This window comes from Taeniopygia guttata, chromosome 4 (genome assembly GCF_048771995.1).
Source record: "Taeniopygia guttata chromosome 4, bTaeGut7.mat, whole genome shotgun sequence".
NCBI lineage: Eukaryota > Metazoa > Chordata > Aves > Passeriformes > Estrildidae > Taeniopygia > Taeniopygia guttata.
Genome location: NC_133028.1, coordinates 69,730,805 through 69,745,765, shown reverse-complemented (window position 1 = coordinate 69,745,765; position 14,961 = coordinate 69,730,805). Strand labels below are relative to the sequence as shown.

The 14,961-nt window shown below is 45.1% G+C and overlaps 1 protein-coding gene across 9 annotated transcripts in view; it reads left to right on the top strand.

The window, feature by feature from the left end:
- Positions 1 to 3,394: 3,394 nt before the first annotated feature.
- Positions 3,395 to 14,961, top strand: part of ANKRD17 (ankyrin repeat domain 17) — a 67,975-nt gene continuing 56,408 nt past the window's right edge. For 5 of the 9 annotated variants that reach the window (XM_072928919.1, XM_072928915.1, XM_072928913.1 and 2 more), the window contains exon 1: positions 3,395 to 3,888. In XM_072928919.1, the coding sequence (XP_072785020.1) occupies positions 3,520 to 3,888 (369 nt within the window). In that variant the 5' untranslated portion in view covers positions 3,395 to 3,519. The remainder of the gene's footprint in view (positions 3,889 to 14,961) is intronic. The other 4 variants (XM_072928918.1, XM_072928917.1, XM_072928916.1 and 1 more) reach the window with 2 other exon arrangements.

The window sequence follows — 14,961 nt, the reverse complement described above, 5'->3', positions numbered from 1 at the left end:
TCCTGCAGCTTTATGCTACCAGTAAACCCAAGTGTCCAAAGTTAACCAACTTCACAGACTCATCAGGGAAGGAAATGTGTTTTTCAGTTATTACTGCCCTATTTACAGTCTACACTGGCTTTTCAGTGATATGCAATCCATTCCCTAAGAACCCTATAAACAGGAAAGACAGCTATAGGTCATACACCCTGGTGGAAACTGGGACACAAAAAAAAAAAACTAAGTAAAAAAATATGGATTATTTACTCCTTCATTATGTCTTGATGATTATCATAGTATTTACAAGAATGTTTTCGTTTGGGTTTCTAAAATACAAAGTGCTGGAGAAGTGGCACACCTTCCCATGGCATTCAAACCATCCCAAGATTAGGAGCAGACTTGTGTTAGCAGCTTTTGCCCACAACAAAATCAAATCTTATAAGCCCCATGGGTCTAAAACTGAGTTTCTCTGAAGAAGCGCTTTGCTCGCTGTTGCACTCACAGAATCTCAGAGTCATTTTAGGTTGGGAAACACCTCTGGGACCCTTGAGTCCAACCTGTGATCAATCTCCAGCTTGTCGACCAGACCAGAGCACTGAGTGCCCTGTCCAGCGGTCTCTTGAACATCTCCAGGGATGGTAACTCCACCCCTTCCCTGAGCAATCCCAGTGCTTGACAACCCTTTCTGCAAATAAATTCTTCATTTCCAACCTGAACCTCCCCTGGCACAACTTGAGGCTTGTTTCTTCTTGTCCTATTGCTTGTGACCTGGGAGGAGAGCCTGACCTCTACCTGGCTGCACCCTCCTCTCTAGGGGGAGTTCTGAAGTTCCCTGAGCCTTCCTTACTCCAGGCTGAGCCCCCAGCTCCCTCAGCCGCTCCTCATTATTTCCTCTCCAGACCCGTTCCCAGCTCCACTGCCCTTCTTTGGAAAGGCTCCAGCACAAAAGGCTCAAGTGAGGGCGGCAGGGAGAGGGGGGTAACCGGGCTGCTGTGAAATGGAGGAAAAGGACTTGCTCTGCAGTGCCGAATGAGGAGGCGCCACTCTTTGAGCAGAACAGAGGTCACCTGCATAAAAGAAATGGAACAAACAGTCTCCGACAGGCCGCTCTGCCTGTGCTAACACAAGCGGCGCTGCTCACTGTGCTCCATCTGACCCTGGGCTGGGGAGTAGGACACACAGAGATAAAATAGTACGGCTGCCTTCATTAGCAAGAGGCTGGAGCCTTTCCAAGTCTAACAACCGGAGTGGACGCCTGGAATGAGGTGCGAACGCACCCAGTATCAAAGGCAGATTTGTGATACGAGGTAGCTGAGAGTAACCGCAGCCCGAGCTCCACGCCTGAAGCCTTCACTCGAGGCCATTCCCCGCCTCACACCATCCTGGGAGGGGACAGAGAGGGCAGCGAACAGCTCCAAGGGTATAAAACTCAGCTCTGCAGCCATCCTTCTACACCATTGTAGGGCTGAGATTACCTATACTCACTTACAGTTCTCTTTTCTGCCTCTTGTGATCACAACAAATAATACAAGAAATAAATGCTAAATAACAAATAACAAAGGTTTAGTCTCTGCTTGCACCCCAATAAAAACTAGTAAAAATCAAAGCACTTGACTTCATTTTAATGCCAAAAAAAATGTAAGAGGACAAAAGTATTATTGTCACTGATCTGCCAGGACACATCTCATGCTGGTGTGGTTTGGGATTCCTGTGCAGTCACACCAGGAAGTTGGAAGTAGGTGGCTAGAGTATTCAGTTTATTCCTCCTGGATCACATCAGCTGTCATCTGCTGAGTTATTTATAAAGGAATAAATAATAATATATAGATATCTAATATATATAATAATATATAGACCTTGTACCTGAAGATTAATCTTCTGAATTGGAAGGTTAAGAGTCTGTGTCAGTTATTTCCAGCTGACTTGGAAATAATTTAACAGTGGGGCTCTTACAACCAAGGCAGGCCTTTTATTAAGAACATACAGAGGCATGTATCAGGATGTTTTGGTGGGATTTCAGCAACACGAGGATTTGGGGAGAACTGTGCAGACTCCACGATGAGCGCCAGTTGAGGATTTATTTAAAAAGTCATGTGTGATTTCAGAGGAGCTGCAGATCTGACCGGGGCTCTACAACATCAGTCAAACTAAGTAGGCAAATAACAAGGGTCTCTTTTCTTTTCTATAAAATATAACCAGAACAGGCATTGTTGGTTTGAAACACCAGTTCCCAAACATCCATAGTGTACCAGTGCATAGAGCCATTACTGATCTTTACAACTGTGTGTTTCTGTGATTAATTTTTATTTTCAACAGTTCTAAAAAGTAAAATGGAAAAAGCCCACTTCTTCGGTGAGGAAGCCACACTTTAAATATTTAACACATTTAACTTAGATTTAACTTTGGTTACTGCAGGACTTAGCCTGCCCTAAGGGAGACAACAGTATTAATATCCCAAGTACACTTTGGGGATGAAAATCTGGGGTAGGGGGCCTGAGGGCTGAATCAGGGCATGATGACATATTCAAAGGGTTTCATTAAAGAAATATGATCGAACTGACACGGGCGTCTTAATGTTTGTCATTTTAAGTGAAATTGTATGAAAACTGTTGTAAAACGGGGATTTGGAGGTCACTCTTGAATGTGGAGTGCCTGGTGGGAACCAGCTGTGTGGAAGAACACAGAACCCCAAAAACAGGTTGGGAAAGACTACTGACTTCAGCCTTTGACAGATCACCACTGACTGCCATGTCCAGTTGTTCCCTGGACATCGCTTTTAACTGGAATTCTGCGCTCTGCAGTTTCACTGACCATTACCTTCAGCGATACTCCACCTATTTATTTCCTGATCCTTCTAGCGACGCCCCCAACACCCCCCGCAATTTCTATTATAAGAGGCGTTTGGAGATTGCTTTTTAATGCATATTGTCCGCACTGCGTGAGAAACCATCTCTTTTAAGTGAAATTCTGAGTGTTGCGGGGTTTCACCGCGGGCCTTCCCTCAGGGGATTTCCCGCTCTAGGCGCGCTCCCTCAGGCCGCGGGGTCCCGCCGGGCCCTGGCGGGGTGACTCGGCTCCTCCGCGCCCACGGGCGGCTCTCGGGGAAAGTTCCCGACGGAGGCCAGGCCGAGGTTACCCGCCGCCCTTACCGAGGCGCAGCGCGCTGAAGGCTGAGGGTGATGACGCAAGCGGCGGTTCCGGCGCCGGGGCGGTGATCGAGGCGGCGGCGCGGGCGGAAGGAAAGGAAGGCGGCGGGGGGGAAAGCGGTGTCCGGCCGCCGCCGCCGCGGTCCCGGTGCTGGGAACGGGGAAGGGTCGTGAGGGGAGCGGGAGCGGGCGGCGTGAGGGGAGAGCGCGAGCGCGCGCCGCGCCAGGGGAGCCAGAGCGGCGCGAGCGGCGGCCGCCGGAAGTATCGCGAGAGTTGGCGCGGCGGCGGCGCCGGCGCTAGAGGTGACCGAGGCAGCGGCGGCCGCGGGCGCCTCCTCCTCTTTTTCCTCCTCCTCCTCCTCCTCCTTCTCCTCCTTTTCCTTCCTCTCCGGCCATGGAGAAGGCGGTCGGCGCGGCGGTAGCGGTGACGGCGGAGGAGGGAGGCGGTGAGGGCGGCGGCGGCGAGGCCGGCAGCGCCACAGCAGGGCCCGGTCCCCCGGAGGGGCCGAGCGGCCCCGCCGCGCCCCCGTCGCCGTGCGGGCCCGGGGCGGCCGGGCTGGTGCGGGTGTGCGACCTCCTGCTGAAGAAGAAGGCGGTGCCGGGCAAGGCGAAGCGCGGCGGGCAGGCGGCCCGGCCGGCCAGCAGCAGCGAGAGCGGCGGCGGCGGCAGCGAGAGCAGCAACAACGGCAGCGACGACGAGGAAGAGGAGGAGGAGGAGGAGGAAGACGAGGAGGAGGAGGAGGAGGAAGAGGAGGTCTCCGAGGTACGGCGCGGGGGAGGCCCCGGGGGTTTCCCTGCTGATCCGGTTTCATAATTCCAGCTCGCTCCCGGCTCCCCCCGCCCTCGGCCCTGCGGCAGAGCCGGGAAGGGGCAGCACCTCGTGGCGGGGCACGGCCGATCGCGGCCTCTGGTCACCCCCGCCTCGGGGAGCTTTGCCGTACCCCCCTGCTCGCCGGGATGCGGGGCCGGCGCCCCCCGGTTTTCCCCAGCGGCAGCCTTCATCCCCGGTGTGGCTTTATCCCGAAGGGAAAGGCCCAGGGGCTGCTGCAGGTGCTGTGTGCTATATCGCGGTGGATGTGGGAGCCGGGAGAGGTAGAGCCGAGCGGTGGGAATGCTGCTGGCAAGCCCGGGATGGGGCTCCGGAGGCAGGCCGGAGCGCTGGCTGCGTGGCTGGAAAGGTGTTGGCGCGCCCAGTGGTGGGAATAGGTCGTCTTGGAGAGAGTGTGCAGGTAAAGCAGGTGAAGGTGCAGCCAGGCGAAAGCTCCCGGAGTGCCCAGGGCGTTGAACCGTTGAGTGACGTTTAATGCGAAGCTGAAAGCCGCCCTGAATCCATGCAATGCAAAAAGAAGTCCAGGGAAGCATTAATAACACGGTTTTGTCTGGTGATAGGATTTTCAGGTAGGTATTGCTGGAAAAGGCCGGTAAGGCTGGGAGCCCCTTATTTGCATATGTAGTCACACAGGCTTGCTTTGTTTAATGGCTTTAATTCTGTAACCTCCCCAGCTGAACATTCACTTCTGCTTTGTTTTTTTGGTTTTTTTTTTTTTTTGAGTAGTGCCCACAGAAAAGTCCACTTGAAGTTTTTTAGCTTTTCTTTGAACTTGGTTTCTAAGTGGTTTGGCTTTCAAGTGATATATCTACAGTTCTGTTAGAAATGGGGCAGGAAGAAAGAGTCTGATAGGTTCAAGGAAGGGCTGGGCTAGGATGATGATAGCTTTTTCCACGGTTAGGCAGCAGTCTGCATTTTATTCCTGCTGAAGTTGATACAAGAAGCATTTCATCCAGCTCTTTGAGATAAATTGCACGCAGTGAGCATGTCCCAGGGAGTCTGTACGCTTGTTTCTGTGGTGTTGATTTTTAGGAAAATCGATATCATTGTGTAGGTAGAAGTTTTTATGGTGTAAGGCTTGTAGGAAAGCTAGTTTGCTGCTGAACTATGTTGTCCAGCAGTCCTACAGATGCTTGGAGAGCTCTGTTGAGCAAAAGCCTTAGGAATTTGCTGGGGTGCTGTGTGGTGAAGGGATGGAGGCCCTGGAGTGACTTCAGTGTATCAGTTAACAAGCTCTGAGATCAGTTGCGTGTGATGGAAACATCCAACAGAGTTTGTGTCAAGCCAGACCTGCTGGTGAAGTCACGGGCAGGTTTTATTTAGTGGTCCACAGCCGTTCTTCCCAATGGCTTCTTACACTGGGAGCTTCCAGGTGCAATCCTGTGTGCAGCAGGATGGGAAGGGCAGAGACAGCTGAGGAGTACTGGTGGTGGGTGAGGTGAGCTTTGCCTGCTTGTTGTGCCCTCAGAGCCATAGGTGCCTATTTCACATTCTTTGGGAGCTGCAGAGAGGAAGAAATGCCAGTGATCATTAAATATCATGAGGCAGCAGAATAGTTGATTTTCTTTTTCTTTGATAGAGTGACATGTGCTGTAGATACTGATTTAGGCAATTTGTGCAGGCAGTTTGGGTATCTGGAAGCTTCCCCAGTGGTTTCATCTTATCCTAAGTGAGGACTTTCCCAGGCTGGGTGGTCTGGGATTAAATATCAAGCAGGGCTAAATAAGCAAGTGAATAATACTGACATGATGACATTCAGGATTCACAACAAAATATATGCCACATGCTTCATTTATAATTGTTCTTGATCATGCAAAAATCTGTTCTAGTCTTTCTCCTAGTGACTTCAGGATGAAGTGATGCAGCTGGTAGAATATGCACAGCTGAAGTTGCAGTTTTTAGGAATGTGAGCATGAGGATGGCCTGATAATGGAGCAGAGCATCCAACTTGAATGTCATTCCCAGCAGCTCCTGGGGAGGGAAAGTGTTTGGAGTGTTCTCAGTGAAAGGGAGGTTTCCTTGTCTGCAAGGAACCCGATGGTTATTTTTGGCTTTTAGAAGCTCAAGACAAATCCCACTGTAGGAACAAAGGGTTTTTAGTTGTTTGGGGGTTAAAATTTTATTTTATTTCACATTTTCTTGAGTTGTGTCCAGCTCTGCCGTTGGATTGTGGTCTTCTGACCACGGGCAGTGTGGAAAGCACATGAAGTGAAAAACACAAAGAAATGTAAGTTGCTGGTTTTGCTGTAAATGGAAACTGCTGTGGGAATGCTGCAGAAGCTGGTGTTCCCTCCCCTTCATTATCTCTGTAAACTTAAGATAGTTTGTCTTAGGCTATTTTTTGCCCTTCCCATGCTTAATACATTAAGACTTCTCTAATCTCTGAAGCAAAGTGCTTCTAGATTTGACTGCTAATGAGACTGCTTCTAAAATTCAGGAGTACAGTGGCAACAAGTCCAAGGAGTTCTAAGGGAAAGCTGTCACATCCTGAGTCACAGAAACCCCAGGAATTGAAAAAGACGTTGTTCAGCTTAGTTGTTGCTGAGCTGATGGAAAGGAATCGAGAGTTATGATCAGCTGTTTTCATGTCCATGTCTAAACTCCATCAGATCTCAGTGTGGAAACACAGGCACTGTGGAGAGCTTTGGGAGCAGTTTAAGGGAAATGTCATACCAACAACCTCATGAGCTCCAGTGACACTGTTCATAGCAACCTCCAAGGCTGATCTTTGAAATCGCAGCAAATTACTGCAAAACCCCAAGACTTTAGGTAGTGGGGTCCACTATTGTCTGTAAAAGGTAAATTGCCTTTTTCCTAAAAAATAGTTGTTAAAAAATGGCAGCTTTTCTCAGTATACAGGAAGAGCAATCTTGAAGTATGAGAAGAATGACAGTAGGAGTTACATAGCAGGGGAGGTCAGCTTGCAGGTTCCTTCCAAGTGTTCTTGTACGTACAAATTTTGTTCAACGCTTCCATTCATGGTGAAAAGGGTAAAAAATGAGCAGGTCCTCATAGCAGGTTGCTGCTTAGAAACCTGATGTCCAGACTGCATTAGGGCTTCTCTTATTTAACACTGAAAGGTTTAGTTGTGTAATAAAAATTATTTACAAGCTTATTTCAAGTCTTTGAACTTGGAGGAGGTTTGCTGCTGGCAGTGAAATTTATAATTGCCCTTTAGATCCATCTTAGGAATTTGTAGGTTTCATCTTGTCCATGAATCCTGTGATAATCCAAGGTGTAGATGCAGCTTGGATTTGTGTATATTTATTACCTTTTCTGTTACTGGATTCTTAGATGCTGTGCAAATTAGCCTTCCATAATGTAATCCTCAGTTAACTATACCTGAAAACGCTGCCCTGTGCAAAGGATACTTCTTGAGATGTTTTGGCTGTTTTTTAAGCATTCTTGGTTCACTTGAGCCTCCTGGAAATAAAAGCTCATTTTTGTTTTTTCAGCTGCAATTGAAATAGTAATTGAACTGAGCTACTAAGATGAAGTAAGTAGAATGACACAACACCACCAGTCCTCTAAAATTTCTTAATTCAGAAGAAGCTACTCTGAATTCCTTGGATTCAGATTTAAGGCAAAGTTAATATGAAAACTTGGGCATCCTGGTGTGGTTTCAAGAGCATCACAGGCACATGGTTGTAATTTAAATTGGAAAATACTTGAAGAGCTTAAGTGTTCAAACGAGCTGATTTGAAGCACAGAATTTATTTTAGAAACCTGTTTCCTTTTTTTAACTCTAACAATCTTCATCAGAAGCCTGGAATAAGGCCTTTAGATTCTTCAGGGTCACCATGCCTGGCTTGACCACTGTGTGATGTGTACCCTTCACTGCCATTGCTTTCAGGTCCTTGGGTCCTCACAGACATGACTGAGCATGCAGCTGACAGGGCCCTGTCCTTGGGAGTGTGTGACATCTGCAGTTCAGGCTCAGATTCTGCTGCTTTGTTTATCTTCTAATTTTTTTTTTTTTCCCAGTCTGTTTCAGCTGTGTTTTGCCTGTACCACTTAGTTTCTTCCACTCAAAAGAGGAAACGAGAGAAATACTGTAGGATGGTTCTCAAAAATCTGTGAAATCTCAAGGTTTATCCCAGGGCTGTTGCTTGGGGAATCCTACAGCCAGCTTTCACAGTAGTGAAACCTGCTGTAGTTGACCCCAGGAAGCATTAGCCAAAACTGTTTAATATCCCTTTCTTAGTGTTCCTGGACTAGGTTCCAGCAAAATCAGATTGGTTAGACCTAATGCTTTTTATTTTTTTTAATTGTTTAATATGACTGTATTTTTGTGTGCTTTATTTAATTCAAGTAATCAGTGAATATCTGGGTTGGAAAAAAAAAAAAAAAAGAAACCCCCCCAGCAGAAAATGACCATTGCAGAAGGTGGAGTTCAGTATTGGCGGCACCATGTGTATTTGTTTACGTCCTTAGATATTTCTTCAGGAAATGTCCTTATAAACATAATTCCCATATGCAGGCTGGAGCCAAACACCTCATATTTTTAACCAGTAATTCAGTTCTGTAAAGAGACTGGTTTCTCTGGAAGAGGTTTAGCTGAGAGAATTTCCTCATCTGTCAAGGCTGAAGGCAAATGGGATTATGTGTGTTTGTTTTTTTCCCCCTCTATCTGTGTTTTAAAACCAAAACTGTTGGTGCTTATTTAGGATATAGGTGATTTGCAATTGGATTTGGGAATTGAAAAATCAATGCTGCCGATCCAAGGTAAGTAAGAAGCCTTTGCTTTGGAGGTTAAGGGAACAAGCCCTTTTAACTTGGTGTTAAATAAAAATTGCCTAAATTTGCTGTTAGTGGCTTTGGGCCATCTGAACAGAATCCATGGCTGCCTAGGTAGACATTGTGTGTTTTTTCCTGAAATGCTGTGCTTTTGGTTTCTTGGTGGTGTGGCTCTGTAGGTGACTCAGCTGAAATGACATCCTGAAGATGTGCGGTGTCCGTAGAGCTTCTGCACCTGTGTGGGACTTATTTTGTCATGTCCATAACTTTGGATCTATTGAGTAAGAAAACTGTTGGTGAGGAAGGACTAATGCTGGCAAATGGTTTGGGTAAGGTCATTGAGCTGACGTGTGTACTTAGGGGAAAAGTCTTCCTTAACACAAAGTTGGCAGTGAGTATCAGTGTGTCTTGGTGTTACTGTGGGAATGCTGGTGACCTCCATCCAGTCATTGTGCAGTGTCCACAGGAATTCTGGAGAAAAAAATCCATTGTTGACCAATGAAGGGCAGCATTTCCTGTGTGTTCACACTAAGCAGTGCTTTGTGTTAGTCGGTACTGGGAGAGGTTATCTCAGTATTCCAGATGTTTTTCAGCTGGGTTATCCCTCATAGGCCGTCCTAAGCTCATGACTGTGCAAAGAGCTAAAGCCACATGGAGGTATTACTTAACTCTTGTGTCACCTTGTTTTCACATGAGATAATAGTCGTGCACCAGCCTAAAAATCAGCCACAAAGCCAAGCATGTCTTTAATACATCCTTGTTTGTGCTTGCAGTATTTTCTTTTAGGCTGCATGTTGTCATTAGGATGATTCTGTTGGCGTTACTCAAAGCAGTTTTTGACAAATTCAAATTACTGGTGTTTGATGTACAGGAGTCATTCCTCTTCTGTATTTTAGCTGCATCCTCAAATTCATGGAGCATAATGGTATATTCTAGGAAATTAGCTGAAGTAAACCTTTATGTTATGTTTTTCACTGCCCCACCCCAATATCTTAGGTGGTGTTAATCATCAAGAGTGGATAATGTGTCCAAATAAGCAGCTGCTCAGAGCTAGAAAGATGTTGGAACATTAAGAAATGTGATGAAATATTGCTATTTACAATATGAGGTTGGGATTTTGGCTTCCATTCTCCTGAAGTTCAACTTGAAACAATCAAAAAAGTGTCTAGATTCTTTATTTTTTAGGTTCAAACTGAAGACATTTTGCACTCAGGAATTCAAACTGCTGCTAAGGGGGCTGCCTCATATTTGGTCTAGGATTTGCTTTCCCTTGTGCTGATGTACAAGGAATGGTTCTTTCTGGGTCTGTACCTCTACGCAGGAGCAGTTTTGGGGACTACAATCCCAGCAGAAGGGGAGTATCTGAAATCCCCCCTGTCTCATGCAGGGAATGATTCAGAAATAAGAGGAGGAAGATGGCTCTTACCCTCCCAGTTGTACCTCCCATTTCTTCCCACGCATAAGAAAAAACTAAACACTTGAAGGAGAAGCTGAAGCTCCCTTGTGCATCTGTGTCTGGCAGGTGACTCACGTGTTTTCCTGTCCTGGAGCTCTCCCATTTCCAGACTTCAGGTATTCTTGCCTTTTGTTCAGTCTTGTCCTGAAATGCTTTGCCAGTGGAATTTTCCTCTTGATGCTGTTCTGCAGGTGTGAATTGTTCTCCTCCACACAATGGGGAACAATGCTTTAATGAAGTTGAAATGTTCAAGTCATGATGTGACTTAGTTTTTTTCCTCAAGTGCTCAGTGCTGTTCAGCCCCTGCATCAGCGTGGGTACTAATCCCACTGAAGTTGGGGGAGTTGGGCTTGGAGCAAGGAAAAAAAAAAAGGCGTTCAGTGCTCCTCCCAGCCACTTGGGAAATTATGTCGTTGAAAAAAAAAAACCTCAGAGAAAAAACACATTTCCAGTTGATCAGTTCCTGGATCCAGTTTGTCAGGCACAAGAGCTTGTGCTGACACAGCAGAGAGCAGGAACTCGGGCAGGGAGGAGGAGGAGCACTGCCTCTTTCGGTGGGATAATTCGTTTAAATCCCTGTCACAGAAAACATTTGCATTGTTTCTGAGGACTCCAATTGGTAAAAATGGTGCAGATCAGTGAGAATTCTTGTCTTTAAGGGCAAACAAGTCCTCTTGACACTTCCTCTGGATTTTCTGCTTGGAAGTTACTGGAACAGATAAATCACACAGAATTTTTTTTTTTTTTCCGTGTGTAGTTTAAAAACTTAGAGCTTCTTCAGATAAAATCAGCACTGACTTTTGTCTCTGGTATTTGTTCAAGTTCTTGAAAGCAGTGTATTAAGGATAGGAAGAAAGAGAGTAATTAAGCAGGATTTTATTAAAATACTGCAGCCTTTTGGTTTATCACCATCACTTTTGTGTCGCTTAGTGCAGTGCAGCAAAGGAGTCACTTGGAGACTGACTAAAAAAGTCACAATTGTGATCAGAATCATAACACAAAAAACCAAGCTGGCTTAAAGGAAAAAGTGCTTTGAATGTTACAGTCTGCTCCATGGATGAACATATGCCTTCTGTCCGTCTCTGTCACTAGCAGAAGTGAAAGCTGGCATAACAGCATGCTGGTATTTTTGTGGAGAATCAGCTTGATCAAAGAACTCCTCGGGGATAAATATAGTGGCCAACTTTCTGTGCTGAACTTCTGAAAAGGGCTTTTCTGGAGGTTGCATTGTGGGGGGGAAGTGTCTACAATTGTGTGAAATGACTCTCTAAATGCCCTTGTGTCTTCAAGCTGAGAAAATTTACTAGTGTCTTTAGGCTGAGGTGGATTTTAGAAATGTGCTAGTTACCTGCACCACAGCTGGGTTCTGCAGAAATACTTAGGTTAGGGAATGGCCTGGTGTGATGGGTTGACTTAACAGCTTCCCTCTGCCCAGAGCGAGGAATGTCTCTCTCTGTGCCCTCTGGAGCTGAGCACTGGTGGCACAGCTGTGCCAGGGGCCTTGTCTGTTATCAAAGTTGATATGGATGCTGATTCCTCCTGTGCTTTGGAGCTCTTGTGGCCCAGTGCTGTTCAGTTACATCAGAGTATGGCCAAAACCTGAGTTAGACCTAGAAAAATCTTACAATAATAATAATAATTTGCTGGTTTGGACTAAGTGGGTGAAGCAGTGACACTCAATAAGTACTTGTTTGAGTGAATTAGATTTGAAGTAAGGCTACCAGTAGAACTCTCAAAGAACTTTATTTTTAAAAAATTATATTTAAAAATTTGCCAAAGTGTTTTCGGAAAGGCAGATGTCTTCAATGGTGGCTTTCATTGTAATCCAGAATTGGCTGTTACAGAGCACACAGCCTTTCCAAAAACCATTGGAATACTTGTTAATAGAAATAACTCAAGCAGTTTGTTTCATAACAAAACTATTGTCCATCCAGTCCAGAAGATACTTAGTTTTTTAAAACACTTTTTGTCAGCTTCCCCAGCATTTATTAAACTTAGTCATAGTAAAATAATTCTGTCAGGCTCTGTGTGTATGATGTGATTTAAATGTGGCTGAGGGGAAGGAGGTTCTTCTGTGGTAGGGGTGTGTTGGGTTGGCAGGGGACTTCAGCTTGCCTGCTAGGGCAGGGAGGGGTTCAGCCATGAGGGATGTAGTGAGGGGTTTGAGGAGGGCTTAAGTTTTTTTTTTGCTTTGGACTCTTGGATGCCCTTAGGGTTAATCTTGGGCTAGATCAGGCTCTTACTGTGAGCACATCTTGAATTGAGGGCAGGTGTTTGTGAGTTCAGGGTTGTATCTTCTGGTAATGTGAGATAAACTGAACCTGTGATTTTATTTCTGGAGGCCCAGCAAAGAGGAGATGGGGAACAGGAGGTACTGAATAATCCTGTGTTCAGCTAGAAGTGTTTCTGTCTGGCAGCTGGTCCAACTACACTGGTAGTAAATACTGGGAGTTGTGCTGTGTGATCCCGAGTCTGTCCTGATCTTCCAGGTAACCTCAGATGAAAAAGCAAATAAACAACCATATTAAATGAAAACAGAGATCACATTAGTATCTCATTTTCTATTCAGTTTATGTATTTTTCTTTCTTCAGCCTTATGCCTCTTGTTCTGTTAAATTCCAGGCTTGATATTGCTGTCACTGAATGGAGTAGATTTTCCAGCCATTTTAGTCTATGAATTTGAAGATGCCAGCTGAGTAATTCTGATTATTGAGAGCTCTGTAAAAGAAAGAGGCATCAAGTACATTGTTATGGTTCCTGCTTTTGGAATAGGTTTCAAAATCTGATATTAACCCAGTCCAAATTCATGATGACCAGCCTGAACGTAGAGCTGTTGAGACAACCATTCTGTTCACAGCCAGGAAAAGGGAGACAGGCACATCTCAATCCAACAGGTCCTGGATTAGAATTTATGTGAGAATACTTGATACAATATTCACTCAATTAGAATTTATGTGTAGAAGTAAATACTAGATGAGGCCACTTAAACAGGAGTAGGAGTCTTTGTCCTGAATAATGGCTTTTCCTGGTTTGAGGTTTCCTAATTCATAGCAGGGAACATGTCTGCGCTTAAACTTTTTATGAACTTGCACTCAAATTTTCATGTTCTAATGTGGAGGTATCTTGGATTAGTACCTGCCTCAGGATTTGAGAGGTGTTAGTATGAATGTTGTTGGACTGTACGTGCTGCTTCATTACACACACCTTTTCTGTCACCACTGTTTGACATGTGGAATGAGAAAGGCATAGAAGTTAATTTGTTTGAATGAGAAATCCTCTATGAAATGGTAATGGCAGCTGGAATGCTGAAATTCCTAATTGCCCAGCTATAACTGGGAGGAGGTCTCCACCTCTTTGAGAAGGCTTCTCTGGGCATGGAGTTCTTACATTCCCTGATGCCACCGCATCCTGACAGTTCATGCAAGCTGCCAAGTCAGCTTCCACAGCACGGTGCTTCTGTTTAGGGAGAGCACATTGGAGGAGGGCTTTGTGAAGAGAATTGTGGAAGTTACTCCATCAGACAGATCATAACTATCCTAGTCTCTCAACACTCAGTCTTGAAACCTTTTCTGTGTATGCAGTCTTTTAAATGGGTGCAAAAAACCTCGGGATGTGTTAACTGCAGTGCTTTCAAAGGTAGTTAAATCACCTCTTCCAGATTTTAGTTTCCTGGAGCTGTGGAAAACCTAGATCTCATGGATAGCATAAGGAAAAGATTCCATCCTTTGCAGCTTTGTCACTTGACCGAAAAGAGTAACACTAACTGAACAGAAAACACTGAATGTGTCAGAAGGGTCTGAAATGCCTTGCTAAGGGAAGAATAGGCTGAAAAGAAATGAAAGATCTGTCTTGGCAGAAAACTTAGTTTTTGAGTAGGAAACCATCTTGGATGGTCAAAAAAAGTTCTTACATGGTTGTTAGAGAAGAAAAATATCGGCTTGGTTATCAAAGTTTTCCTTGTCTGTGAGAGATAATGGAGCTTAATCAAGAGGAGTGTGATAATGAGAATGGGCATCAAGGATCATCTTGTGACTGTAAAACTCACGTGAAAGCTTCACTGTAGCTTTTGGCAGGAAAGTCTGAAATGCTCAGAGAGAGACATTGAATTATAATGCTGAGGGAATAAAAAAATCAGAATAAAAGTATGTCTTCAGTATTTATCAGGTTGAAGCCCATCATCCCTGCACATCCCCACCTGAAAAATGGAAATGGAAGGAAGAAGGTAGGTTTCTTTTAGTTGGAATTCACTGAAGCACCTGCCTGAAGGATGCTGGAAATTTAGCCAGGCTGACAACTGCAGAGCTGTGATTGCTTCAAGAAGTGAAGTGAAAGAAACCAATATACAATGTGAAAGTAGAAAAAACAGATGGGGTCATGGTTTCAGGTGGTGCCTGAGGTTTGGGTATGGACTGACTTGTTTTTATGTAACCATTGAGGATCTAGAAGTAGGAGTTGGGTGAATCTGTCTGAAGGGAGAACCTGAAACAGTAGGTTTAAAACTCAATTTGTTTTGTATTGACATAGAACTAAGTGACATTAAAAATTGCACCAAGTGGTGATTGATACCAACTGCCCCAAAACAGAGATGACGCTTTTGGGGTATAACAGGAAGAAGTAGCAGAGAAGAACATTTTTAGTGTCTTGGTGCTTATACTGATATGATGGAGAGCTGCAAGTTATATAGGCTGTAGTTCCTAATGAAGGTTGATAAATCCTAGTGCATTTATCTGGAGCAGTGGGTATCTGTCTGGGGAAACATTCAGTTCTGGCTTAGTTGTAAAGGGGTTTGAAAAATTGTTTTTATTCAAAGAGCA